A 27525-nucleotide genomic window follows, 5' to 3' on the forward strand; every position below is an offset into this window, starting at 1 on the left:
GGGCGTGACTCCCAACACGTTGCATACTCTGCTCCTCTTATTTTAAAATAAAAGCTAATCTAAATGAATATGGGACACGGCTGTCGGTGAGGGGCGGGGGATGGGGGGGACTGAGCGGAGCGGATCTGATCTCTGACATGTCCGCAGGAAGCCGAGCGGGAAGAGTTACCTGAAACGGACACTGAGGACGACCACAGGTGTTTCTGTATCTGCTGTGACGCTCACTCAAGTAAAACGCCAGAGAAAGCCGCCTCGCACGTCGAACAGCTTCCCCCCCCCCCCCCCCCCAAAAAAAGTGCTTCCCTCGCAGTTCCAGGTCCAACATGGGAACACGTAACCCTCTGTCCTCGTGGAGCACCTCGTAGCACAGAATAAAAACTGTAAAGATTGTGTGATGCGTTCTGTTTCAACTACACAGCTACTCTTAACTTTTCTATATAGCTCTGAGAGAGATGGATAGACCTAAGCAATACCACAGACACTCTTACCGATGATAATCATTTCAGGATCTGGTTGAAGCGGTTACACGGAGCCTCCGGGCGGTCACTTTTATTTATGCAGCACATTTAGTAACAGGAGTTTGGCCCCGGGTGCTTTCCAGACGAGGCAGAGTCACTTGTGTTGTTGCTCTTTAGAAATGGTTTTATCTGCATGATGTACAGAGACTCTTTCGGTGAAGGCGTTTATGAGCCTGTAGTGCTTTCAGAGGGATCTTCTTCTCTGCTAACTTTGAAAGTCTGAAGTCAACATCCACTGCCCCCCCCCTTTGCCAAAATGGTAAGACACGAACAAAGGCGAGTAAACGTACAAACATCTGGAAGCTGTTTTACTTCTTCTGTACCACCCCCACATCTTGTTTTTCTTCCCCTTCTTCCTCTGATTTTGGTTCTAATGTGAAAGATGAAATCTGAGATGGTGATGTATGATATCTCTGGATTTTTGTATTAAAACCAACAGGAAAAAAATGCTTGTTAGCCTCCCTGAGCTGCCCGTGTTTTCTTTGCAGGGGTTAGGTAAAGCTTTCGCGAAGACCAGGTTTTACCTGCTGTTTCAAACAAACTAACCTTGAGTGGAAGTGGGTTACGAAGCCCTCTGACACCGACGCGGGCTTAGTAACCAAACGTCAAGAATGTGCAGCACCTGTTTTGTGTGAGCTGGAGGAAAATCCACACGCCTGCAAAAAATTTTGTTCTGTGTGATTATTTTCAGGAGGACTGTTTCACCAATAAAATAAAATGAAATGGCTTTCATGATTTTTCAAATGGTGCTTCATAGTGTCAAGTGTTAAAAATCCCAATAATAATAAAAAAAGACGAGTGGGAACATTTCAAATCGGAGTAGGAAGAGTTTCCTGTCGGTGATCTTAATGCAGCAGCCTTTATGAGAAAGGACAGGGCATCTCAGTCTCTACCTTAGACAGAATAATGGACGAATACAATATAAACATTTCATTCACAGAAAATTCAAGCACAAACTCGACCGTGAAGAAGTCTGTGTGGACTCATGTGGCCTTTAGAAAAACTGCAGTTGTTGTTACTGCTGTGTTGGCTTGATTATCCAACACCAGGGGTTTCCCTTTTGTGTCAGCACTACCTCTTTATTTAGAGACAGTTCAGTGGTAACAAAGGTGATTTCGTACCTGTCACGAAGTAGGAAGGTGCGGGGTTTTTCCTGCACTTTAACCAACCAGGTTTGCCCTCGTACCAAATGAAATTCACCAGGACTGTGGTTTAAAAAAAACTGTTTGGCCAGTTCTTATTTTTTAAAAGCTGGTTTTAAGTTACTGAGTTTAAAGTACTTCTTTATCAAATGGCCAAAAGTAACAGAACAACGCACGGACTTCTGTCAGATAACAGACTTTTATACTTCCTCTCTGTGCTGATCAGTGCTTACGTGTTGTAGGGAAAATCCCAGAATTAGGTCCTGGTACTTTATATCGGAGCCTTTCCCTGCTCACACAGGCATGATCACACTGTGCTTTAAAGGCTTTGCCCCTGTATTTGACAGAAATTTGTGCATTCACTTATGTTCAGCAAATCCTGCCTAACAAAACGGGATAAATCATTTTATAGCCACGCTGGTGACTTCCCTTGCTTGGGTAGTCTAAAATGTTTTATTTTGAAACCGCTTGTGAAGTTCAGGGTCAGTGGAACCCACTCCAACTGTCAGAGGGCAGGCGGCGCAGGCCAGTACAGAGAGAACGTTAATTTAAAATCACCAAATAGCCTAATATCCTTCACGAGCACACAGAGAACATTGAAAACCTGAACCTGAGATCCTCTTGGTGTGCGATGGCAGTGCTCCTACTGTAACAATAAAGATGATGGTAAAAGTATATCTGGTTACTAAGAGCTGAAAACCTTATTTTAGGGGAGGAAAAAAAAATCAGTATTTTTATTTTTTATTTTTTTTAAATCATGTTTGATTGTTAATCTAAGCATGCAGTTTTTGGTTAATTATGAGTGAAAACCTGGTGTGGATGCTACCAGAAAAAGTCCTTTGAAAACACCTTTTTTTCCCCAAACACAAAAGTAGACCTTCTCTCTAATCCATCACGTTGGCACTGAAAACTTCCAAAGCACCAATTTAACTTAAAGCTGTGATTTTAATAAAGTTTTAATGTTTGTGCCCTTGTCAGTTACAACCAGGAAACCTGTGATTCTCACTAACCAGTGTTTGTTTTTCCTCTGCTATCCTAAAATTCCTATAAACTCTAGTAGTTTTTAAAATGTAGCCGTCTCCTGTCACAGAGTGAGGCTTCATCTCTGCACTCAGGTGGCACCACGGTTCATGCTGACCAAATCATCATGTACAATATAAAGTATAATTAAGCAGAAAAGAAGAAACAGAGCATTAAAGGGAACCACCAAACTTGATATATGAGTGGGAAGCAGGATGCGGAGTCACTTGGCGTCCCCACCAGGAGGGGGCAACATCGTGTTGAAGAGGTCAGCTGCAGTGAACGTGCGCGTCTTTATGTTCTGACCCCCCCCCCAAAAAAAGATGACCTGTTATTTCTAGGAGAAGGTACCACCATGTCCCGCGCTGTTGTGAATTAAAAACACTTAAAAGGGAAAGGAACTAAAATCAGCCAATCACGTTAATGTGCCAGGAAGCTGAGACCCTGGATTCTCCACCCTCATCACCACAGTGAAACGCCGGGTCCTCCTCCTCACACCCACGCTGGGCAGCACTGTGAATAGTCTGCACGGAGTTGCTGGAAAGGTTTTCGAAACCAGCAGAAGATTTTGTGTTTGCAGAAGTTTTGGTCAGGGGAGGCTGCATCTTTGGAGACGCCGTTTGAAGCCAAGTGCGCATTTTTTGCGCTTTGTTATTACCTTGAAGGACTCGGGCTACATGGATTCGTCTCTCGAGTTTTCCAGTTCTTTGGGTAGTGTTTCCTCACTGCTAACCCGCTGTCGAACATTTAAGGTGCTTGTGATTGGAGACTCCGGGGTGGGTAAAACCTGCCTCACCCACCGACTGTGCGCCGGGGAGTTTCCCTGCAGATCGGAGGCTACCATCGGCGTGGACTTCCGCGAAAGAGTGCTTGAAATCGATGGAGAGAAAATCAAGGTAACTGGTGATTATCATCCACCACTAAAAAGCTAGCATTAATGAACCCAGCTGGAGATATTTGCCCGAATAAGGGTTCTGAACGACAACTTTTACGCATAGCTAAAACTCTTATTTTGAAAATCCCCAAACAATTAAGTAACTTTTGGTTTGTTGAAGTTTTGGAAATAATTTCTGTGAGTTCATTTGTTTGTTTGTTTTTCAAATTACCCTCATGATAAAAGGAAAAACGGATAAGCACGTGTGAGCCGGGCTTCGATTCCTCGTGTTTATGTGTTGTTAAAACGTTTTTATCTCCTCTGTCCTGATGTTCTCAGGATCGCTGTTAATTAAGTGTCTACACTGCAGTGTGGCTCTGCTGCATTAACACACACTTATTTGTCCCAGACTGAACAACTGAAAAATTCTCTGGATGGCAGAAAATCAGCAGACCCGCTTGTGTTTGCAGACCTGTGTCAGCCTCTAAATCACTGCGAGCTTCCACAGCCACAAAAACACACATTAGATTTTTAGGCTGTAGTTAGGATGTGAAGAAAGTTTGTTTGTTTTGTTGAAATGAAAATCGAATCCGGTATTAACTAAAAATGTGAGTCTCAGTTGGTCTTTTGAAATGACCACATGATAGAGGAAGTGTGTCTGAGTGGTGACACAGGATTTGTAACCTTAGGTTATTTTTTCCCTTTTGCTTCGCGGTGCATTTAGTTACCAATGTCTGACATAGTTTAACAACAGCCCAGGATCTTAAACCGTAAGTTCGTGATCAAGTCAGTCGACAGAAGTTTTCTAGGTCCATCCAGTGCAGTCAAACCGTAAAATGGACATTCTTTCTAATGACCAGCGGGCGGCGACTCCTAAGATTCAATTGAACTGAAATTCAGTGATAATGAAAACCAGATAATCAGGATGAATCATTTATGTTTTAGTAATGTTTCTATAAGCGGCTCCAAAATAATCCAGAAGTGTTTCAGAGCTTTAGAGGCAGTTACTTCAGGTCCTGCCTCAAGCAGGTCTGTTCAGACTCTCAGCTCTATGGTAACAAGTAAAGACTAGATCCTGGTGGTGTGGGTAGTAAGCATATTTTAAATGTTGCCTTTGGAGTTTCAGAGCATAGATCTAATTACCTAAAATACTGAACTTCTGTACATGAGTGGCTCGTAAAGTGGTGACACATCAAGTCAAATATTTATCAAAAAGTTTCAGGAAGTAAACCCTTTCATATAGTTTATAAGAATATGCTTTAACGCCACCTGCTAATGCTGATTTGATCCAACAGTATTGTTCCTGGGATGCTTGCTTCTGTTTCAGGAGTCACTGGGATCAGGAGTGGCCAGAGTCCTCACCCCAAACTGACTCACTGACTGAGGCTAATGTGCTGACAACTGAATCAAAAAAGATTAGAAGATAAAAATATCACTGAACTCAAAATGTAATTTGGCATACATCAGGTCTAAAGTCTGATATGCACCACTGCTTAGGTTGCTGATGAAGCATCCATCTACTTTCATGTCACTGGGTCCAGGTCTTTGCAGCAGGAGTTTAAGCAGAGATGTCCAGAACTCGTTCACCTCCTTCCGCTCCTCTAGGTAGACCCTGACGTGCTTTTGAGCAATCTAAGAAGCAGAATCTCTCTATCGCATCCTGGATCTCCTCCAGTTCGACATGCCTGAAATATCTCGTGTAGCAGTTGGGAGGCATCTGGAGGCGCCCCTGTAGAAACTGAGCTCCTCACCCTGTCTCTAAGAGAAAACCAGCACTCCTCAGAGTGTCACTAACCACTCCTTATCGGTTATAGGTGTGGGCAAGAATATATTGACTGTAGCCAGATTGAGAAGGTCTGGTCCACAGGCCACGTCTAACCTTTGGGACCTGTTTGGTTTTGTCCGTTTGCAGCTCAGCCGCCATCTTGGTCCGAATCCAGACAGTTATTTGAAGCCCCTAAATGACTGAATGGGAAGACAACACATGCACACAGGTTTGCACCGTTATGGCTGCATCCCACAGGAGAACCGAACAAACAGCATGTTTTGTTTCCGGTTTAAAACTCTCGAAGAGCTGCGCATCCAATAAGTTACATTAATAAACTCACCACCATCTTTACTAAGATCACATGTAGAGGCGTGCAGTGCAATGGGATGACTGGCTAATGCATTTGCTGTTTCAGCTGTTGATTGGCTTTTAAAGGCCAAGGCCACCAACTTTGGCATTTCAGAGCTCCTCCACAGATTTCTGTTCGGGATTGTTTTTGGGTGCCATGTCTCCTGGTCTGCGTGCCCCTCTGTCAAGTTTCTTCCCTATTTTTGCATTAATGTAGTTATTTTTAATGTCTTTTCTGCAGACATGAGGACTGTATTTCTGAGGGGTCGGGGGGTCTGTTTTGAAACTTTGAATAAACGTTGACAAAGCCTTGAAGAGAAATTGTTGGTTTAAAAAAAAAAACAGGATCGGCTTGTTTATTCCTTTTTTTTTTTTGGTTCCCTCTCAGAAATGACTCATGTCTCTGTGCATGTCACTGAGTTTAACGAATATCAACACTTCCTCACTGTTCCTTCCGTCCTTTTCCTCGTGCTTGTGCCAGCACCAGCTTTCAAGAAGAATCAACCTCTCACTTTCTTTCCTTTCTTACTTCCCCTCCTCACCATCAGCTCCAGCTGTGGGACACAGCCGGACAGGAGCGCTTTCGTAAATCCATGGTGCAACACTACTACCGTAACGTCCACGCGGTGCTCTTCATTTATGATGTCACCTCTCCTGCCAGCTTTAGCAGCCTGACTTCCTGGGTAGAAGAATGCCGGCAGCACTCCCTCGGCCAGGACATACCCAGGTACCTGCATCACTTCTCTGTGTGCAAAAGTGTTTGTTTAACTTGGACCAGACTCTTTGTGACGTTTCATTTCCTCGTCTCCTCTCAGATTCCTGGTGGGGAATAAGAGCGACCTCCGTGACCCCAAAAAGACTGACAGCCAGGTGAGCCAGGATCGGGCAATGAGCTTTTCCAAAGCCCACGGCATGATCTTCTTTGAGACATCTGCCAAGGATCCTCCAAAGAAAGGCACAAGTGGACAACAAGGTAGCAGGCAGGCACTGTATCAGCAGGATAATGTGGAGGACATCGTCACCGCTGTTAGCCTCAAGCTGAAGAGACAGAAGAAACTCCCGACAGCGAATTCCCTGGCGTACAGCGGCTCCTTTAAACTCGCTAACAAGAAGGCCGAGAAGGAGCCGATGACCTGCTGCTGAGAGCGAGGAGGACGAGGACATGCCAATCCAGTCACTCTCACACAGAACTTTAATATTTAAACTCTTAAAAATGCAAAACGTGCCACTCAGAAATTTAGTGTATATTTGTGATCTCAGTGTTTATAAAAGCTGCAAAATAAAATACTGTGAATGTAAACATGCAAGTGAGCTTTCGATGCAGTGACGCTGTTTGTTTTCAGCGTGTGTGGTCCCAGTGGCTGAGCTCAGGGTTTTCTCATTTCCCTGTTTTGTGCCTCCTTGTCTCCTCTTTCCTTCTTGTATCTCAGTGCCTACAGTGCGTCTCGAGGAGAGAGGAGGCTTTGCAGGAGCAGCTATGAGTGAGGAAGCACAGGTGTGTAATCTCCATCTGTGACGTATGCACAAATATGCAAACCACGGCAGGATGAGGACTCTATAAAAAGGTGTTTTATTTCTGTTTTTACGATGAATAAAATAATAAAAATGCATGATATTCACACATTGTTGTGACATTGTGCCCACTCTGAAAGTTGATTTAAAGCTAGAGAGATAATTTATCAGGAACTCTGATACACGTGTGACAGATCGCGAACTATAACGGTCTGCTTTCCCACATCACGTTTAATTCATGTAAAATAACAGCTCAGAAACAGGGCTGCGATTTACCAACATGGAGTAAATAGTCATGAAAATTTTGAGCCATGACTGTGGATTTAGAAAGTGTCAGGCGATTACTTCTCACACATAAATACAACGTTCTTTTTCTTTTTTAAAGTGGGTCCATAAGAAATTTTCTGTAAATTAAAAAAAGAATTCAGGTTTTAATTATATGACCAAGTCCAGGTAATGAGCTTTTGTGTATTTATTACTCAAAGTGTAAACCCAAGGAGCGGTGCAGGTGTGTTTATTTGAGGCAGTACTGTGGTTTCAGTGGCCAAACTGGGCTGTAAGTTTGACACCGCTGGTCTGGATGCTCTTTCTGTGAGTTTTCTCGTTTTGGAAATGTCAGCTGCAAAGATGTGAGCCGTCTCTGGGATGTGATGGCACCAAAATATAACTCCAGGCTTTTGGAAAAACTGACTCTTAGTGTGATATTGTGCAACGTCTTTTCTTCCTACTGTCACACCCACCAACCCTGGCACTGTGCCTCCATCTACCATAATGAGTCACCGTGTCATTTGGTTCAATAATATTCAAAAGAAAGCAAACATCTCGGCTTCTGATTTCTCCAGTGCTTAAAAACTTTGAGTCAAATCATCCTGTGCCAGGGGTGTCAAACATGCAGCCCATCCAAGGGTCACAGAGTGAAATTTACTCAGTTAAAATTTACTCAAATAGTTCCAATGAGATGAGAAGAAGAAGGAGGCGTGAAAGCATTTGGACACTTTACTGGAAAAACAAAGACATTAAACGTGGCGGTTTTTGCCTTTCCTCTGAATCTGATTTGTGGTAAACATGTACAGACTCACTGAATGTGGAAAATAATACATATTTTTCTCAAGACATTTCAGGCTGTTTATAAACAGATGCTTCATTAAATGTTTTCAGAATATACTTCTTTATCACAGAAAGGTCAAATTAGTTTTTATTGTTTTATCTAAATGGCTCTTTTCTGATAGATTCGATTAGTTAGAGGTTCTGGGGTAAAACTTCTTAAATGTAATCTTGTGGTGAGCTGGTCCTTTTCTCTGGAGGATAAAACATATTTAACACATATGTGATTCACTAAGTGTGTAATATGAGCTGGTGCTGTTTTGATGCATCACCATCTCATCCTGGCTGCCCGCGGACTCGGCAGCAGTCATGCTCGGGTCTTGTGCGTGATGTGGGCGTTGGAAAAGTGCATCACATGTGGTTTCACGACTTTGTCTAATTGATGATTCAGAGCTTGTCACATGATTAAGGACGTGTGCACACACGAAAGTATCACAGCTGTGCAACATTCAACAGCTCAGAAGTAGGCGTGTCTCTCTGAATGCAGGGAAGAGTGGAACCAGAGGAGAGGCTGCTTTCCTTAATCTGAGATTTTTAAGTAAAATCTTAATTGCTGTTTTTGTACGTTTACTGCACCTGTAAACTTACCAAAAGAAGCTCTATGAAGCTCCTGCAGGTGGTTCAAGAGAGGAAAGGCCTCCTGATAATTGGGGGTTTAGCTTGGAGCATGTAAACTTTGAACAGTTTTTAATGAGTTTTAAACTGGGGACTAAAAAATGACTTGGGAACTCAGTATGAAGCGAGTGTAGGGTCTGATGTTTTGCGGTTTAAAGCCCTACTACAACCTGTCTTTTCTAAGTCTTATAACACAATGTCCATTATATCAGAAAAATGCTAAGTCTGACTTTAATGAGATAATATTTTGGCACTTCTTGGTCTGACCTAACCAGCAATGTATGATGGTTGAACAGGAAACATCTCAGAGTAAAATTACTCACTTTATCTCAAATTTCCACTTCAGCTACAGGTTTAAGGCTTTGCCGCGACCCTGCACACTGTAAAGATTCAATCATTTTATTTTACTTACAAAAATAATACAAAGTAATTGCCACAAAAAGGCCAAGTACTATTAACTATAAGCTATTCCTATTTTTTTTAAATTAAAAGCCTTTTTACAAAGTTTTTAATTATTGTAAATATTTTATGATTGCAAAGTTGTGACCTGTTTTTGATTCGTGTGTATTGTGCGTCAATGTAATTGATATATGCATACTTATATTTTTACAAATGTAAAACCTTACAATGGATGGAACAGCCAAATTATGTGGACTTTTTTGCATCTACGTTCTTGTGTCATTAACTTTTGTCTTCTCTCTTCTGTGCTTAGTGTTTTGTATTTATGTCATCTGTCTTCCTTCACGTCCTAACTGCTCACAGCATTTGGCCTTGCTGAATCTGCCTCTGCTGGAGGTCGCTTCCTACTAAAAGGGACTTCTTCCTCCCCGCCATCGCCAAGTGCTTATGGAGGATCAACTGGACACAGATGAGTTTTTCGCTTTAATATTGTGGTTTTTGTGATTTACACCTTTGAATATAAAGCACCTGTTGTTTTTGTGAGGTGGTACTAAATGAATAAAACCGAACATATTATGGGATGTTACACAGACCTTGCATATAAGTGATTACTGTCAGTTCAGGAGAAGTCAAAGTTTGATAAAGTCTCACGTCCGCGTTGTGTTTTTATGGATGTCCAGATCTGATCTACAGGCCAGTCTTTTGTCCTTGACTCTGTCACTCCGTGCACACTCTGACAGAGATCGCATTACGCAACCAGAGCTGACGTTGTCATGCAACTGAACTAGAATGTGATGCGCTTAAAACCAGCCTGCGGGATCTCTCCTTCTCACAGTCACAGCTGAGAGAGAGGGCAGAATGATTTAATGAAGGAAGAGGGGGATTATATGATATATGGAGGTCAACATCTGCCTCAGAAGGATCCAAACACCAGGAGAAAATACAAATCACAGCTCTGCTCATTCTTTGGTGCTTCAGTTCCTGCTATTTGTGTTCTGTTAGATTCTCGTCTGCAGGGGGCGTGCTGGTGGAGCTGTCTGCTTTTGAATGGGGGTGTGCTCTGTTCCCATCAGCACTGGTAAGCAGCAGCTGAGCGCTTCCCATCATTTCGCTGTAAAACCTGCCGGAGAAAAACTCGCTTAGCTGCAGCTGATACCCGAGCAATCATGTTCTGCAGACGGGCATGGCAGAGAGTCGGGCCGCTGGCACGGAGGTCTTTCAAGCCGACACCCAGATACGGTGAGTCAGGACATTTAATGGGACTTTCCAGGAATTATTACTGTGGCGTTAATTAGAGTAATTAAGTAGAGTTTATAGAATAGTTGCGCTCGTTTATTTTCTGCTGCTGCCAGTTCAGTTTATTTTATTTTTTTAATGATTTTGTGGGTTGAGAAAGGGAAAAGTAAAAGTCCAATAAAGAGACGCACTTGCGGGCTTTCCAGTCGAGCTGCAGCAGTCTGATAAAGAAGGTGTGTGCTCTGGGAACACACAGAAGTGTACCACTTGAAATATTACATATTTCAACTTTGTTACAATAAATAATAACTAATCCAATATTTGAACAAAAATAACAATTAAAGGCGATTCTTTATGATGCATCTAAGGAGTGTAGACGATGAAATCACGTCCTAAATCCAGTTTATCTGGATAACAACGTTTATAACCTATTAGTGAACAAAACATCTGTTTTTCAGAATAATTATTTTTAAAATCTGAATCCAGAGAGCGTGCAATGACGGATATTTCAGACTGGCTCTGTTTTCACGCATGCCTGCCTGCCTGGCCCGGATCATCCTTTAGTTTGGGATCAGAGCTTTGTGGAATTCAGCCCGAGGCAAAGCTGCTGCTTCTGCTGCTGCTGCTTTAATTTCCTGCTGAGAAAGCTGTGGCAAAATGCTGCAAACCAGGCTACATCTGGCCACGATAGAAGGTTTTTGTGTTTTTGAACTTACAAGCAGGTAAAAAAAAACAAAAAACTAAACCCCAGAAGATGTGAAAGAAAGGAGGTGAATACTGCTACTGCTTTCTAACTACACACCAGCTCGACACACTGCATCCTAAGTATGCAGCAGGTCCCTTCCTGTTTGACCATCATGTCCTCAGACATGTCTATCTTGTCTGCTGTTCCCTGACATGCGTGTCTATGTTTACAGGCTTGAACCCAGCAGCCAGGATTAAGTGATTACCTGTATAAATAACCTGTATAAGTAACCTGTCCCTGCACTGTGCTGCTGTGTCATTGGTATTAGAGCAGGAGGGAGGACAAACCTCAGCTCTGTTTTGGGTTTGTAATTCAGCGGAGCTGCAGTGAAACTTTGCACAGTGCTCTTAAATATAAAGTCAAAAACAGGGACAGCGAGTCGGCTTCGATAAAAGGTTGATGGGACGGTAAAAGCTGCAGCTTAGCACAAAGAGTGGGAAGAGGAGGGAAATGGTTCTGCCCAAAGATAAAAATAATCTAAAAGCATCTCTAAAGCTCACTGAAGCCATTTTTACAACTCACGCATGAACTCCAGACGATGCTGAAGAGTCACTTTAGGAAACAGATGTAGCATATAAATGTAAAAGGTCTGTATGATGGCCAGACATACTAGCAATGCTAGAAGCACCCTGGTTTAGTCAGACAGTTGCCTGCAGTCATGCAGGTTTAACAGGACATGACACAGACTTTGTGTTATATGCATATATCCTGTTGGGACTTTTATGTGTTTTCTCACTGTTTACTTTCACTCAAAACTACCATCAAAGGTTTAAGCTCTGAAAGCTCATTGGTTAAGTTTAGGCACTGAAGGAAAAGCATGTTTGGTTAGGTTCTGGCAGAACAGCTAAACAATTACATCAATTCAGTTTAAAGCTTTTTGAAGCCAATGAATGAGGCTGTAGATAGAGTTAAGCCTTAGTGCTTTCTGGGTTCACGGTGTCATTTCAGCTACTTTAAAGGGAACACATTATGCTTTTATTTTTTATCTCTAGTGCTCTACAAGAGTAGCTTTGCTTGATCCACAGTTCAAAACAATCCTTCCTTCCAGAGCTGTGTGCCTGATGTAAGCGATGTCCGCTTTCACTGACATCATCCAGAGCCAACAGTAGAAAATAGTTTGAAGCAGGCTGAAGCTTGAACTTTTGGTTCACAGGAATTGTTTTCACCTCATAATTTAAAACCTTAGTAAATAGTAATATGCACATCCACCGTTCTAACAGTTAATATATGACAGAAAATGTGCAAAAGCATAATGGATCTCATTTAAGATTTCAAAATGTGTCTAGGCCATTTGGCGCAGTTCTTCTGAACCTGTGAGAACAAAGTGACGTTTATAAGAGAAGCCTTTTTCTTGTATTATTATTAAACCAGTTTCAACCTTGTGAAAAGCAGTGGCTGGCGAGGTATGTGCTGGATGACAAAGAACAATCGATAAAGTTTAAATGTCAGTCAGTGGAAAAGTCAAAAGTGACAGGATGGGTTAGGATTTGCATGAACACACACAAACAAAGAGGGGTGAGATGTGCTGCACCCTGTGTTCTGTGACTGCACACTCTCACAGTGTGTGAGAGTGAGAGGTCCAGATAGGAAGAGATTAGATTGAGGCTGTGTGATTTTTATTTATGCCAACCTGCTTGCACCACCTTTAAACACCAGCTGATCCTTTTGCAGCAGCACTCGTCACCAACACCACAGCAGCAGTCCTGATTTGTGCTAAATGACTATTCCATATGAATTTGAACCCATTGCTTTATGTTGTTTGTTTTGATGCAAATCTGAGATCATCATTCAGGAAGTCTTAGTGTTTGTGTAGTGTGTGTGTGCGTGTGTGCCGGGGGTTTAATTTAAGCAAAGATTCAGTGTTTGGCTTGGCTGCTGCTAAATCTTTCCATCTCCTCTGCTACAAATGACCGGGCTGTATTGTGTAACTGGATTAAGGGATGGAGACATGTTGACGCTGTTGATGCACTGTTCTTCGTGCCCGTCGTGCTTGTGATGGAGCGACAGTTTTCTGAACAAAATAAACTCACAAAGTATCAGAGCTGTAGTGGTTTCTATCCATGACTCTCCAGTATTAGTACTGATTCTCATTTTAAATGCACTTACGTGTGTTTATATAAATAAATGTCTTTATTACAAGCTCGCCGGATAACTGTACCCGTGTGTGTCTCTCCACAGCTCCAGTGCGACACATGGCCTTCGGTGTTCCTGGAGGTTCCACCAACATGACGTACTTTGTTTTATGTGGCGGCGGCCTCACTGCTGCAGTTGTTTATGTGAGTATCAGATCAGGTTATAGGCGATGGTTTGTAAGTCCACATTTTCACCGTGTGTGTACTGTTTTTGACTGCTGTAAGCAGGTGTTACACATGGATTTTTCAGGTGAGGAACCTGAACTTGTGCTACAGCGTGGGCAAAAGAAAATCTTTGCGATCATTTGTATTAATATTCATTATTTGTGTTGTTTTCCTTTATATGAGCCGTGATCAGCTGCCCTGTGTGCTGCTGCTCTGAGGTTTACTTCTCTTTCTTGATTTAGACAAGGTAATTCAGTAATAAGCAGGTGTTATACACTGATTTTGCACTTTCTACTCCAGATGCCCATCCTGCTGCCACCACAAAGGGATTCATGTCTAAATTGAACACTGATGACTGCTAACATCAATCTAACCCAGTTTTTTTCAAACTTTTCCTCACATTTCGTTTCAAAAGCTGAAAAAGTTCATGCCTCACAGCCTGTATTTTTTTTAATCAGTAGTTAAACATAAACAAATCCATGTTAAATTTCACATAAATAGAGGTGCATGTCATCAGTGCAGTAGCATCATTAAATTAATTTATTTCCCTTTCGAAGAAAATCATTTTCACCTGGTTGTTCATGTCCAATCAGAGGTGCCCATCCCAGAGTATGAGAACCTACAAGAACCACTGCGTGCTCTGCACCTGGCTTACCTCATCACTGCAAAATGAGGTTAACCTGCACAAGACCACCTAGTACTACAGATTCACTGTAGTTAACATGAATTACAACATTACAAGTAACCTTTAAATTTAAGATGATCAAATAACACTTGTTGACCAATCCTTACCTTTGTCTGTTTCACGCTGTTTTTTTTATTCTTGGCTCTGTGTGATGTCACTGGGAGAGGATATCCCTAATATGGTCATCTCTGGCACACAAGTCACCTGCTGCTTAAACACGTGGTTTACAGGAGACAGAATAATTAAATATTACTGCTGCACACATTCTCAATGAGAATAAATGTATTAAGTCACAAAGTTTAGCTAAACGTGCAGCAGTTATATTCAGTTATTTCGTTAAAGACTTGTCATGTGTTCAGGTGTGCAGAGATTTTGAACTAGTTGTTTACGTGAAGAAAGTTTTCCAAAAGGGAGGGGGTGGTGGGGTTAAGATAGAGGATGAACGGAGAGGTTCAAGGTCCAATACAAGATGACTGAGGATTATTTTGAAGTGTTAGTCATGCAAAGCTAGTGCAAGAATAGAAACACAGAGCTGGAAATGAAAGTAATTCATCCCCCTTTTTCTACTTTTCAATAAATTCGTGTTTTTCAGTGTTATACAGGAGTGTAAAAAAGGTCTGCTCTCTTTTTACATCTTCAAAGAAACAAAATCCTCTAGTGCGTTTTTTGAATACTCATTCAAAACCAGAACAACAAGCTGCTGTACTGGATATATGCAGTTACCTGGTAGTTTTACAGGCTTCTGTCCTTGCTGGTGCAAACTGGGAGCGATGCAGTCTGAAGCCAGGCTGGTCTGCAGACGTTACCACAGCTCAGACGCTGGACGGGACAAAAGAGGCTCTTTGTGCTTTTTGACAATCTCTCCCTTTTTGCTGCCATTGTTCGGTCAAATTTGTCACCCATTCACCGTCAGGCTCTTGGCAAAGCAAACAAGTGTGTCTGACTGTGTTGGTCCATGTTGGACAAAATGTCAGCTTGAGGTTGGATTTTGTTTCGTGCCGTTATCATTAGCTGTGTGCTGGAATGTAATGAGTACATGTCTGCTGTGTTTCTCTCAGGCATACAAGACGGTCAACGATGATACCGAGCGTTACGAGGAAAGACTCGCCAACATGGGCTCCACGGCGAAGGGTTAGCTACTTTCTCACACACAAACACACACACACACACACTCAAAAACAAACACTGTTACCCACAACTCAGCTTTGTGAACATGACATTGTGCAAGCCGTACACGCTGCACAGACAAGACACACCGATTTCAACTTATGTGATCGCAGCTAAAGCAAGAGATGGTCTGATATGCAACTTAAAACACTAATTTCTTGTAAATTAAATGATTTTCAAACCTTCTATTTAACCAGTATGTGAAACTCAAGGATAGGCAGCACCAGCCTAGCTTGTTTTTGATAGTAGAAAAGCTGGAGATCCTACAGGAAACTCACACAGCCACAGTGAGAGAGTGCAAACTCCCCACAGAGCTCCCGTGTGTGGGTTCAAACACAGCGATGAATGAAGAGCCCCGAAACACCATCCATGACTGTAAAAGGACCGGTTTTATCAAAGAAATCCCTCACTGTGAGCCTCCTCTCTAAAACAGGTTAAAATGGTGCTACTTCAGCTTGTGCTATTAAGATTAAAATTCCCCAAGGTGTGACAGCCTGTCGGAGTCTGTAACTGTTTAATCGAAGACAGAGAAAGCAGAAAGGAAGAAGCGAATGTATTTCAGGGCTGATTCCAGCTTCACCAGCTGCACGGTAGACTGATCACTCTGAATGGCTTCATCGTGCCTGTCTGTTTTGATTTCTGTCTGCGCAATTTTTGTCTACTCAGCCCGGAGAGGCCATGGCGCTGTGCCCAGAGCCGTTAACTGTGCTGTAATGGTGCTAAGCAGCAGCTGTCAGTGGGTTAGTTGTGATCATGCAGCATTGAAGTGTTGTTTTCACTCCGAAATAAGAAGTCAAAGTGCTGCTGCTTACAGCGATGGAGAGGAAACCACCGCTGGTCTTTAAGGAGCTGAATGCACACATTAACCTGACGTGCTTTGCATCTATAACAAAGATGGGAAAGCTTTCCATAACATTTAGTGTGTTTAGGGGAGTTTTGACCATTCTTCCAGAAGTGCATTTCTGAGGTCAGACACCAATGATGGACGAGAAGGCCGACATCGCTGTGTTCATCCCAAAGGTGTTCTATCAGGTTGAGGTCAGGACTCTGTGCAGGCCAGTCAAGTTCTTCCACGCCAAACTCATCCATGTCTTTATGGACCTTGCCTCGTGCACTGCAGTGCAGTCATGTTGGAACAGGAAGGAGCCATCCCCAGACTGTTGCCACACAGTTAAACGTCTTACTGTGCTGAAGCATTAAGTTCTTTTCACTGGAGCTAAGGGGCCGAGCCCAGTTCCTGAAAACAAGCCGTGCACCATAAACCCCCCTACACCAAACCTTACACTTGGCACAATGCAGTCAGACAAGTCAGACAGTTGGCAACTCGCTCTGTGATTTTTCTTGGCCTACCACTTCAATGCTGAGTTTGTCATTCCCAATCACTTCCACTTTGTTATAATGCCCCCATAGTATATAGTGCTTGATTTTATACACCTGTGGCCATGGAAGTGAGTGGAACACCTGAGCTCCGTGAGTAAATACGTTTGTCGAAATAGTCCAAGTTCCTTGAAAGGAACAGTATAGACTGAAAGATTGATGTAGTTTACAGGTTTGAAAGGTGGGAGTTAAACCTGCATTCTTTCTAATGGCCAGTAGGGGGTGAATTGTGTCGCTGTAAAAACCAGTACAGTAAACAAAAATGTGAGAAAAACAAAGCTACCGCTCACGTGATGTAAAACCTCAGAAAAAGCTTTCCAGCTGGGTTTATGTCATTATAGTACGATTGGTCTGTTAGAGGAAAATAAAAAAAATAAATAAGTGTATGATGTAAGGCCAGTCTAACTTATGAGTGACAACTCAGTACTCTACGCATGTGCTCTGTTTCCCAGTTAATGATACTGGTTTCAGAAATCTAATATGGCAACAGCCAAAAATGTCTATAATATTAGCTCAGATTTGGAGACTGAGACGTTAAACGTTATCTCTAAAGTGCTGACTGAAGTCGTGCTGAGCTTTGATTCTGACCTTTTCACTCCACAATCTTCAATAAGCAGTTATAGGAGTGGTAATAATATATTTCTGTCTTTCACTGACATGTTAGGATAAGGATTATCCTTCACTTTGCTCATGTTTACGGTTTTAACAGCAGCTATGTCACCTTTTAGTCCTCAAAGACCTAAAGTCTTGACCTTTAAGCCTCCTTTCTCTGCTACTGAAACCTGCATTAATAAAAGTGCACAGTTGCTTTCATCTTTAATCTCCAGAGGTTAACACTTTATTCAGGCACAGATAAAACAAGCATCATACAGCTAACATGTACTAGAGTGAAATCTTTCACGTGTTTCTCTTTCTGGCCTCTTACGCTGCAGCTTCTTCAGCAAAGGCAGCACCAGAGGCAGCTCCACCTGCAGTTGAGCCTGCACCGGTGGAGGAGGAAGCCCCTGCTGCTGAGGTCATCGCTGAGTCGGCCCCGGCTACTGCTGCTGCAGAACCTGTAGGAGAGACAGCTGCTGAACCTGTTGTGGAAGCTGCGTCTGAAGAAGCAGAAGCCGCCGCCGCCGTCTCTGAGGCGGTCGTTCCAGAGGCAGCAGCTGAGACGGCAGCTGAGTCAGCAGAGACGGAGGACGCCGCTCCACCTGTGGAGGCAGAGGTGGTTGCTGAAGTGGCTGTGGAGGCCCCAGCAGAGGAACCTGTGGCAGAAAACGCTGGTACGGCAGCAGTAGATCTCACTCCACCTGCTGAAGCCGAGGTGGCCCCTGCTGCAGAGGTGGCTGCTTAAACCTGTGATGGCTCGATAGTTCACCCAGTTGGATGTGCTCTGTCCCTCCTCCCTGCCCCAGAAAAACAGACTCATTAACCCAATTTTTTTTGATAATGAGGGGGGGGGAAAAAAGTAGTTTTCAGTCTTTTTAAAAAATCTGTTGGGGGTTCATCAGTCCAGTTTTCAGCTCCCCTCCTTCCCTTAGCTCTCCTAATGCTTCACATCCAAAAACATCTGGAATTAGTCTGTGTGATTAGAGCCACTGTGGAAAATTATGTCTGTATAGAAAATCTATCACAAAAAGGAAGAAATCCAAATTATAATTTGGATACTGTACAGTACACGGGGTAAATATAATGGACAGAACTAAGTTGGTAATTAATGCTTTCGAAAAATCTGATTTTCAGTGCTCTTAAAACAGGACAGCCCTGTTTCTTGTTCCTTTCCAGCAGGTTTAGATGGTATTTTGTGTTCAGCCATGTTTTCTTTCAACCTCTAAACTCACCGTGAAGAGTTACCTGAACCAGTTAGCTCTTTGTTAGCAGACTGCAGTGCTGGTCTTGTGTTCTCAAACTATAAAACAGTTTTTGCACAGAGTGAGACGTGGTTAAAACTTCATTTCCTACTTTGTCTTCTTTTTTAAAAATCTCGTGCAGTAAGATGCTTTCTCATATTCATCATTACCACATATCCATATTATTCTTCTACAGCTACACCAGCCTGCACTCACTTTATTTGCCTGGCACACATTTCTATTTTGTTGCCAATTTGTTCCCTAAAAAATCAAAGTTCTCTTTTTGTTGCTGCTGTCTCTTTCCTCTTTTACAGAAAATGCATTCACCCTTATGTCCGTGCATTGAAAATGGTCTTTGGTACAGCTGTAATAAAGATTTTCTTTAGTCTCTCAGATGTTTTTGCTTGTCGCTCCACACCATTAATATTGTATTTGGAGTAGAAACACCTACTTCCTGTAGAAAAGCTCCTTATCCTGAAGAATCCCTGTGCTGTGTTCATGCTCCTGTCTGGCTTCAGCTCGACTGCCATCAAACTAAGAAGTTTTTCCAGCCTTCATAATTGATTTCACAGTATTTCCCACTCACAGAATAATGAGCAGAAAGAAACCTCTGTTAAAAAAAATGCTGAAAAATAAACATAAATGCAAAAATAAACACATGGTTGCAAGTGCACAGAGGGGATATGACTAATACTTGTTTACGCTTGATTGTTTGAAAAAGAAATTCATCTGGAGAACAATATAAGAATGTGAATAAGGAATTAGTCAGTGTCTACAATACCAGAAAAGAGTATATTGCATTAAACCTGGGATTTGTAGTCTTCTGTAGAGTGCCTGAACCTGTGGTGACTGTAAAATATCCAGTTATAGATTCCTGGTCAAGGTAAGTTGAATTAATAGAAGATGTAAGAAATTATGTTTTTCATTCATAAAAATTAGTGAGAAGGCTTTAAATTCCATTTAGCGCAAAACTAAAGTAGATTTTAAAATGTTGGCATTGAAGTAAATCTGTTGATTTTTAACAGCTAGAAGGTTTTTCATCAAAACCTGTTTCTCAGCCATTACCTCATGTCTTTTTCCCTCCATCAGAGTCCGCACCAGAGCTGCTCACAGATGTTAAGCTCTTGACCGGCTCAACAGCTGAAATTGCCGCAGCTTCTGTTGGTGAGAAGGATCCGATGGAGACTGTCCAACAAACTGAAGGTGAAGGAAAGGGACACGAGGTGCTTGAAACAGAAGCTTTGGAAGAAGCCTCAGAGGCAGTGGCCAAGGAAGCATCTGAAGAGGGAGCAGTTGTAGAAGGTGAGGAGGAGGTGAAGTCTGGAGAGGGTGAGAAAAGTGCAGAAGATGCTCAGACTCCAGCTGCTGAAGAAGTGATAACGGAGGTGACATCTGCTCTGGCTGCAGCTGTGGACGAGGAGGCAGCGGCTGGATCTCATCCTGAAGAAACAACATCTCCAATGACCACTGTGGACGAGGCAGAGGCTGAAGTTCGACCTGCTCCTGAGGAGGCCATCGCTGCTGAAGATGTTGCTCCTGCTGAGGAGGCCACAGTCACCAGTGAAGCTGCCCCACTGGATGAGATTTCACCAGCTGACCAGGCAGCAGCTGAAACACCTGCAGAGGAGACAGCTGAAGCTGCTGTCAGCACGACTCAGCTGGCAGCAGCCTCCGCTGGAGCGGACCTAAAGGTTCTTTCAGTTGTAGAAGCAGAGCCTACATCAGGAGCTCCTGTGCATGAGGAGAAACCCTGCCACTCCTGCCACTCTGCTCCCTCAGCAGGAGAGGAGGTGGCGCCACCTGCTGCTGTAGGAGAGGAGTTGATCACTGATGGTGCTGTGGATACTTCACAAGAAGCCAAGGATGCAGCCTCAGCACAAAGTAAGAATAAAAACCCTCCACTTAAACACTGTTTCGGCTGAAATTCTGCATCATCTGTAGTATGTCCCAACCCGGTCTGAGAAGCAAGGGATCAACAGTGTAGTGAAACTGTGAAGTGAGAATTATTTACCACTTCACAAAGTTAAAACAGTATTGAAAGTATTAATATCAAATTGTAGTTTTGAAACAAATAGGTTTTAGTTTTACCTCAAAATGCAAAAATCAGACAAAAACTAAAATCCTAGGTTTTAGTTTAGTTTAGTTCTGCTCGAACAAAACTGAACAAACAAAAGACAAAGAGGAACCTGGAGTGCAGGATCTGTTGCTTTTAGCCTACTTTATCTTGTCAGGCAGCCAGTCCTGGGCATGCACACAGTGAATCGGTTAATTCATGATTTAACAAGAGGGGGCAATTACTTTGTCAGGTAATGTCAGGTTGGTTTGGATACCATTTTTCCTTAATAAATGTAAAAATATAAAATCTGTATTTCATTGGGTTATCCTTGTCTGATGATCTGAAACAAAACAAATCAAACAAAAAAAAACTAAGAAATCAAAAAGAGGAAAGATACTTTTTCACAGCACTGTAAATATTGGCTGATCACACGGCACAATAATAATAATTGCAAAGACACAAAAACAGCAGTGATGGTATATGAAATCAATGGTGATGTCATCATTTTTATTTGTATGTTTATGTAATATGTACATAAAAATAAGGATAAGTTGGTATGTTGACTTCATAGTTGTGTGACTTGAAGTGCAGCCACAGTGACACGGGGAGGAATTCAGTAGACTTACAGCTCTGTCTGGTGATATTTCTGTAGCACTTCCCTATCAAGTTGAACAAACAAGTTTTATCTTTTAGTATAAAAAGGTCTTGAACTTAGTTTGTAGTGTGTATTAATATATTTGCACTTTACTGCTGTTTAAGGATCAGGGAAAAAGAGGAATTGTGACTATATGAAGAATAAAATATTGGGAAGTGAAACCCAAAACATCACACAAAAGAAAACAATTATCAAATTGTTAAAGTAAAACAGGAAACGGCCAAAAGGAAAGAACACTGAGACTAACACCAAACAAGATGGCATAAAAAAGGAAACACAAGAGATCAGAGGAGCTCGTGCAGAAACAAAGAGAGAGGGAAACAATGAGGGCGCTAGAAACACGAGAACCAAAGCAGAGCTCCAAGGAATGAAGATCAAAAAATCAAAACAGGAATCCAAAAATTCAACAAACACAAAAATCAAATCTCAAAGAAAAAAAGAAACTAACAACACAATCATTGGATAAATACAGGGAGTTATACTACGTTTAGATAAAGCTAAGATAAAAATAAAAAGAATCACCACAGGAAGGCAAAACCTCAGGTTCTCAGAGGTGAACAAGACCAAAGTTATGGCCATCAAAGCTGATGAACCTTCCCAGATGACCAAATACAACACATTATCAGTAAATAAATAAAGTAGTAGGTCACTCACTGGTTCCCTAACGGCCTCCTTGCCACTCATTCGTGAAAACTTTGTGAACTCCCCCAAACGCTAAATGTATCCCTGTTCGAGTTTGCCCTCGAAAACAAGCAAGCAAAGACAGCAGTAAAGCCTTTCTTGTATTAGGCTCTGACCAGATGTATTTCTGCCTGTATCCACAGAGACAAAGGAGTCTAACTGGACTGTAAAACGCTGCTCAGTCATGTAATTTTACAGTTAAGAAGGTAAAGCAGCACAGCTGTACACAGACCTAAAGAGAGCTAAATGGACAAATATGCACACATTTTAGCAGCTCACACTGTAACAGCTCCAGTGGGTCTCATAAACATTCACAGACACTTTTCTCTGCTTCAAATGTTAAAAGATAGTTCAAGCTGCACAGCTGTGAATTCAATATTTAAAATCCTATTTTTTAAACTGTAGAAAATGTGCACTGCAAAATCCTACAGTCATGTACACCGAGTGAATGCGTTTCTGTCTCCTTTAAGTTGAAGTTGTGCTTGTTTTCTTGCAGCCATGGAGGCGACGGTGGTGGTGATAGCCCAGTCGTGACGGGACAGACAGTGTGCCTTCCACAACACTCGCCTATCTGTCAACTAAGCCAGAGCGACCGGCAGAAAACAAAAAACATGAATAGAGGTAGTCGCAGGTGTAACCGACTCAAACGTCCTTTCTGAAATGTTATCAGAGTTGTCTTCTGTATTAGTGCTTGTGAGGTGATTCCTATCATGTCCTCTAGGTGCCACTGTTGCAAAACCTTTCATGATCAGCTGAGGCTTCTTTAAATCTTTCAGTAGGAAGTGGGTTACTGTAATACTGTGGTGTATTTTAGCACGGTGATAGACCACTTTTATAGACAATAAGTTTGCCAATGTGGACAAGAATTTTTAATGGGAGTGTCACCTCAGTGTGATTTACCTGCTCATATCAGCTCACATACATATGATAACTTTATTTCAGAACCAGAGTTACAAAGTTCTTCAAAATATTTACAAAAACCAATCTTAAAACAGAAGAAAGTTTATAAAATGAGAACTGCACAAATAGATTTATAAAGGCGAGGAAAAGCATCAGATTCAATAACAGATAACAAAATTCAAAAGAGCAAATACACAGAGAACTAAAGAGGAAAACTACAGACAATGAAGTGTAGAGTAGGGGCACCTTCAGAATTTTTTTCCATAGGGGTGGCCATGTGGGGGCCACTAAAAATATTGGGAATTTCCAGTTTTATTATGCTGTTGTCAAATATTGGTTACTTAAAAAAATGAGAAGAGAAGAGAAGAAAAGGGCAGGACTATTTATACACCTGGGGCTAACCAGTTTTGTGTTACTCTAACGAAATGGTACTAAAACAGGAGAATGAGACACAGGTGAAAGTAATCAGGATATTCAGACAGATGAGTAAAACCCAAAACAAACTAACAAAATAAAATAAAAAACAATCCACAAGACAGGAAGAAACACTGAGCATGTGAGAAATCCATCTATCGATCCATTCAAGTATGAGTTATTGTGCTTGTTGTTACAGGCTGTTCAGTTCTTTTGCAACACAGTGAGAGCTTGGTCCATATTGCCAATAATACGGTATGTTTTGTTTTGGGTTTTTTTGCCTGTCCCATTTGGTTCTTTAGCCGTCAGAATTGTTGTCTGAAGACCAACAAGGATACCCAATGGATTTACTTTGCCAAATGGATCATCGTGGCATTGCCGTATTGGTCCATTTGATCGACCTTTGTTTTTATTATTTATTTTATTTTCAGTTGTTACAGACGGGACAGACATGAGTGAGGGATAGGAAAGGGAGAAAGAAAGAGGAAGGAAAAGAAAAACAGAAGAGGAGAGGGACAGTGAGAAAGGGAAAAAAATCTCCTGGATCACCTGTTGAGAGAGAAAGAATAGAAAACAAGCCAAAAAAACAAAAAAACAAAGCAACATACTAAACACAACACCATCGCATTAATCTAGCTAAGTGTAAACAGCAGTAAATACTAAATATTAAATTTTGTTGTGCAGCACGCAGGACAGACAGCGCACAATGTGCTTTGAAGTAGCAGCCAAGAAAGGTGTAATTTAAGTCTACGAACAGTGAACACGCGTGTGCACACCTGTGTGGATCAGCGCGCTTGTATTCAAATGGTTTCCCCATGTAATGGTCTGCAAGAGGATGTAGAGAGCCATAGCCCCGTCCCCCAGGGCATGAAGCAGGCATGGAGGAGATCCAGGCCCCAGACATCCAGAGGCCCCAGAGTGCGAGTGATAGGTTTGTAGCTTGAACCCATCCGCTGGAACGTTGGAGACAATATAATTACACTGCAAAGCAAGACACGAAGTAGGCAAAGTTCTTCATGTTTCTCGTGCACGGGAGAGACCGGACAGGCGCCGTTCCTTCGCTTGACCCCAGTTGCTCTCTCTCCCGTAACACTGCTCTTTTATTGAGGTTACATGAATATGCATAGGGTCATTAACATATAACATCTCACATAGGTATACATGTAAACAAAGAATACTGTGTGTGTGTGTGTGTGTGTGTGTGTGTGTGTGTGTGTGTGTGTGTGTGTGTGTGTGTGTGTGTGTGTGACCCCATAAACGACTTCCTTAACCTGCTGGTCTGGAAAATCCAACAGTTCATCTAAACACAAAAGCACTTAGACTAGAACAGACGTAGCTACGTTAATCCTACCATAAAACAATAAAACAAGGTACGACCTCTCCATGCTCCTAGGATGTAGGTGTGCATTCCAGTGTGGAATACACACCAAGCCTTTGCAGCCTGCTAAAGATCACAGTCCTATCACAACACAATTGATTATACACCTCTAAGCATATATGGTTAAATATTTCTAAGCATAAATGACAATCAACAATACAAAACCTAACAGCGAGAGCCCAAGGAGGCCCACCGGAGGGGTATCCGTGCCACCCTCATGGGAAGGGCTGAGGATCCCCGACGAGGCGCCACCCAGTAGCCACCGAGCAGAAGCTAGAGGGGGCTGCACCGGCGTGCCCGCCGGCTCTGCCGGCAGCCAGCTGTGCCAGAGTGAACCGAGCCGCAGGCCCAGAGGCCGGAGGCCCGAGGGCCCCCCGCACCCGGGGTATGTTGGATTTAGTCCTGATCGCAGTTTGACAGCCAGTGCTGTCCTCTGTCTGGGATTCCTAATTTTTATGGACAGGATTTCTGTGTGTAGGCAAGTAGTCTCCAGTTTTGTGGCCGCTTGATCTCAAGTGCTTTGAGTGCTCAAGCAGAGTAGAAAAGTGCTATATAAGAATCAGTCTATTTGCCATCTCATATCTGTTTTTATGGATGCTGTGGTTCTGTTGGCTTCATCAGGTGACAACCTCCAGCTCGCACTGGGGTGGTTCGCAGCTGAGTTTGAAGCAATGAGAATGAAAATGATCTCCTCTGAGCCTGGGTGGAGTGCTCACTCTGGGTGAGAGATGAGTTGTTGTGCCAAGTGAAAAAGTTTAAGTATCTCGGGGTCTTGTTCACAAGTGAAACGAACAGGAGACTGACAAACAGATCAGTGTTGCATCTGCAGTGTGGACACTGTACCGGTCTGTTGTGGTGAAGAAAGAGCTGAGCATGAAAATAAAGCTGTCCATTTACCAGTTACCAACCTTACCTATGGTCACAAGCTCAAGGTAGTGAATACAATGATGTAATCTCAAATACAAGTAATGGAAATTCCTCTAACTTAGAAATAGGGTGAAGAGCTCAGTCATTTATGAGTGTCTTAGATTAGAGCCGCTACCTCTCAGCATCGAAAGGAGCCAGCTGAAGTGATTCAAGCATCTGACTACGATACTTCCTGGGTGCCCTCTGGGTGAGGGCAGACCCAGCACACGCTGGAGAGATTATATCGCTCAGCTGGCTTGGACACATCTTGCTGTCGCCATAAATAAGGTGGAGGAGGTGCCTGGGTAGAGGGAGGTCTGGGCTTCTCTGCGTAAGCTGCTCCCCCACGATCCAAACCCAGATAAGTGGCAGAGGATGGATGGATGGATGGATGGATGACAATCTTTTTCTCATAATACAAAGGCAGGTACTTACATGACTGTCTTATTATCCATACATATCAGAATTTTCTAGGTTTTAGTCTTCCTCTACAACTGCAATAAAAAAAATAAGTGGGGTTTAATTTACTCAAAGGAAAAAAGAATTTTGTTTGTCAAATGGCAGAAAAATATTGTTGTTATTTATATTTTAGCTCCTGCAACAAAAGTTTGCTTTAAGTGGTTTAAATGTTAAGTATGTGAACATCAGTGCTTCCAGTTATGTAAGATTGACACAAAAGCTTTATTTTACATACAGAAATAAATGTGTTATTGATGCACTTTTCCTTCTTTTCTGATACCACTAGCACCTAAAATAGTTTAGAAAAAAGTGTTGAAAGGTCAAACACAGACACATATACACACATACGGAGGTGAAAAATACCTGAAGCAAGAAAATATCCGGTAAACACATTTCCACATCCATACCAACACCTGTCTATACTTACACAAATCTCCATTTATGTGCAGACTGGGTAAGAGAATAAGAGAAAATGATTGTAGATATATAGATTGAAACTTTGTTTAATATATCTGCATATTAAACAGTAACTTTAATTAGCTTGTAATTAGCAAATTGCTCTGCAAATGACTTCTCTGTTGTCTGATAATGTACTCAAATTTTAAATAAAGTGAATTAATAACTAATGAGATTACATGTTTTTGAGCATTTGTCTGTTCTTTTTTATCTTTTTGGAATAACTTGGTCAAAAGCAAACAGAAGAAGGATAAATATGTGCCCCCTTAGCTAAAGTTTGTGGTGCAGAACAGGTCGATCTGTTGTCAGATAATTGCATTTCTCTAATAAAAACACTTAAAAGAATAATTTAGAGACTAGACAATTTACTGACAAGCAGTTTCATGGCCAGGTGAGACCTGTTACCTCATTATTTCATGAAAAATAAGCAGATACAAGATCTGGAGTTGATTCCATGTTGTGTTGTTGAACTTAGTAGCTGTTCACTGGAATTCCCATCAGCCACCATTAAGTTGAATACCAAAAAACCTAAAAACTTTAGAAGTGCCTAACTCTACAGTCCACTATATTCTTAGAAAAGGAGGATTATTGTTATTGCTGAGCACTGGCCAGTTCAACAATAACAAAAGGCCATGAAGACCACAGAAGACATCTAAGGTGGGCGATTGCTGAATTCTTTCCTTGGTTAAGAAAAACATATCGAGTCAAAGTCTACAATCAAGAGATACATTAATGTACCTGAGACAAAATTAGACTTTACAAGAAAACACCTAAAAGAGCCTGCTTAGTTCGGGGGGGTCAAAGGTGGAAAGCACGATCCAGTGCAAATGGATAATGACCCAAAGCAAAGTGCAAAAGCAACAAAAAAAGATATTCTTCAGTTTTCAAGTACTGATCTCATGTTCTCTATGCAAACAGAGCATGCTTTTCATTTGCTGAAGACAAACCCGAAGGCAGAGAGATCCACAAACAAGC

The 27525-nt window shown here is 42.1% G+C and overlaps 2 protein-coding genes across 5 annotated transcripts; both read left to right on the top strand.

Moving 5' to 3' along the window:
- The first annotated feature begins 2925 nt into the window (after nucleotides 1-2925).
- LOC101481294 (ras-related protein Rab-33B) lies at nucleotides 2926-6970 on the top strand. Of its 2 annotated transcripts, XM_012918310.2 has the most exons (4): nucleotides 3446-3576; nucleotides 5467-5548; nucleotides 6219-6397; nucleotides 6486-6970. In XM_012918310.2, the coding sequence occupies exons 2-4, from the start codon at nucleotides 5516-5518 to the stop codon at nucleotides 6811-6813; spliced, it is 540 nt and encodes a 179-aa protein (XP_012773764.2). In that variant the 5' UTR covers nucleotides 3446-3576; nucleotides 5467-5515; the 3' UTR covers nucleotides 6814-6970. The 2 variants fall into 2 exon arrangements, with proteins under 2 accessions (XP_004538870.2, XP_012773764.2); XM_004538813.5 differs by lacking the exon at nucleotides 5467-5548 and having other exon boundaries at nucleotides 2926-3576.
- A 2714-nt stretch (nucleotides 6971-9684) lies between these two features.
- Nucleotides 9685-26725, top strand: mgarpb (mitochondria localized glutamic acid rich protein b). 3 transcript variants are annotated; one of them, XM_076885231.1, is made up of 8 exons: nucleotides 9685-10539; nucleotides 13460-13557; nucleotides 15322-15394; nucleotides 17740-18014; nucleotides 18045-18078; nucleotides 19735-20526; nucleotides 22181-22243; nucleotides 22534-26725. In XM_076885231.1, the coding sequence occupies exons 1-7, from the start codon at nucleotides 10467-10469 to the stop codon at nucleotides 22225-22227; spliced, it is 1392 nt and encodes a 463-aa protein (XP_076741346.1). In that variant the 5' UTR covers nucleotides 9685-10466; the 3' UTR covers nucleotides 22228-22243; nucleotides 22534-26725. The 3 variants fall into 3 exon arrangements, with proteins under 3 accessions (XP_076741346.1, XP_076741345.1, XP_004539368.2); XM_076885230.1 differs by having other exon boundaries at nucleotides 9688-10539; nucleotides 17740-18078; XM_004539311.6 differs by lacking the exon at nucleotides 22181-22243 and having other exon boundaries at nucleotides 9689-10539; nucleotides 17740-18078.
- The last annotated feature ends 800 nt before the right edge of the window (nucleotides 26726-27525 follow it).

The sequence above is a fragment of the Maylandia zebra genome, linkage group LG6 (genome assembly GCF_041146795.1).
Source record: "Maylandia zebra isolate NMK-2024a linkage group LG6, Mzebra_GT3a, whole genome shotgun sequence".
NCBI classification, from domain to species: Eukaryota; Metazoa; Chordata; class Actinopteri; order Cichliformes; family Cichlidae; genus Maylandia; species Maylandia zebra.

Bases quoted from the DNA above. Each gene is read 5' to 3' on its own strand.
- LOC101481294 (XM_004538813.5), top strand. From the start codon at position 3,358: ATGGATTCGTCTCTCGAGTTTTCCAGTTCTTTGGGTAGTGTTTCCTCA. The intron at 3,577-6,218 runs GTAACTGGTGAT...CCTCACCATCAG, and splicing joins TCGATGGAGAGAAAATCAAG to CTCCAGCTGTGGGACACAGC. The intron at 6,398-6,485 runs GTACCTGCATCA...GTCTCCTCTCAG, and splicing joins CTCGGCCAGGACATACCCAG to ATTCCTGGTGGGGAATAAGA.
- mgarpb (XM_076885230.1), top strand. From the start codon at position 10,467: ATGTTCTGCAGACGGGCATGGCAGAGAGTCGGGCCGCTGGCACGGAGG. The intron at 10,540-13,459 runs GTGAGTCAGGAC...GTCTCTCCACAG, and splicing joins CAAGCCGACACCCAGATACG to CTCCAGTGCGACACATGGCC. The intron at 20,527-22,180 runs GTAAGAATAAAA...CTGTATCCACAG, and splicing joins GGATGCAGCCTCAGCACAAA to AGACAAAGGAGTCTAACTGG.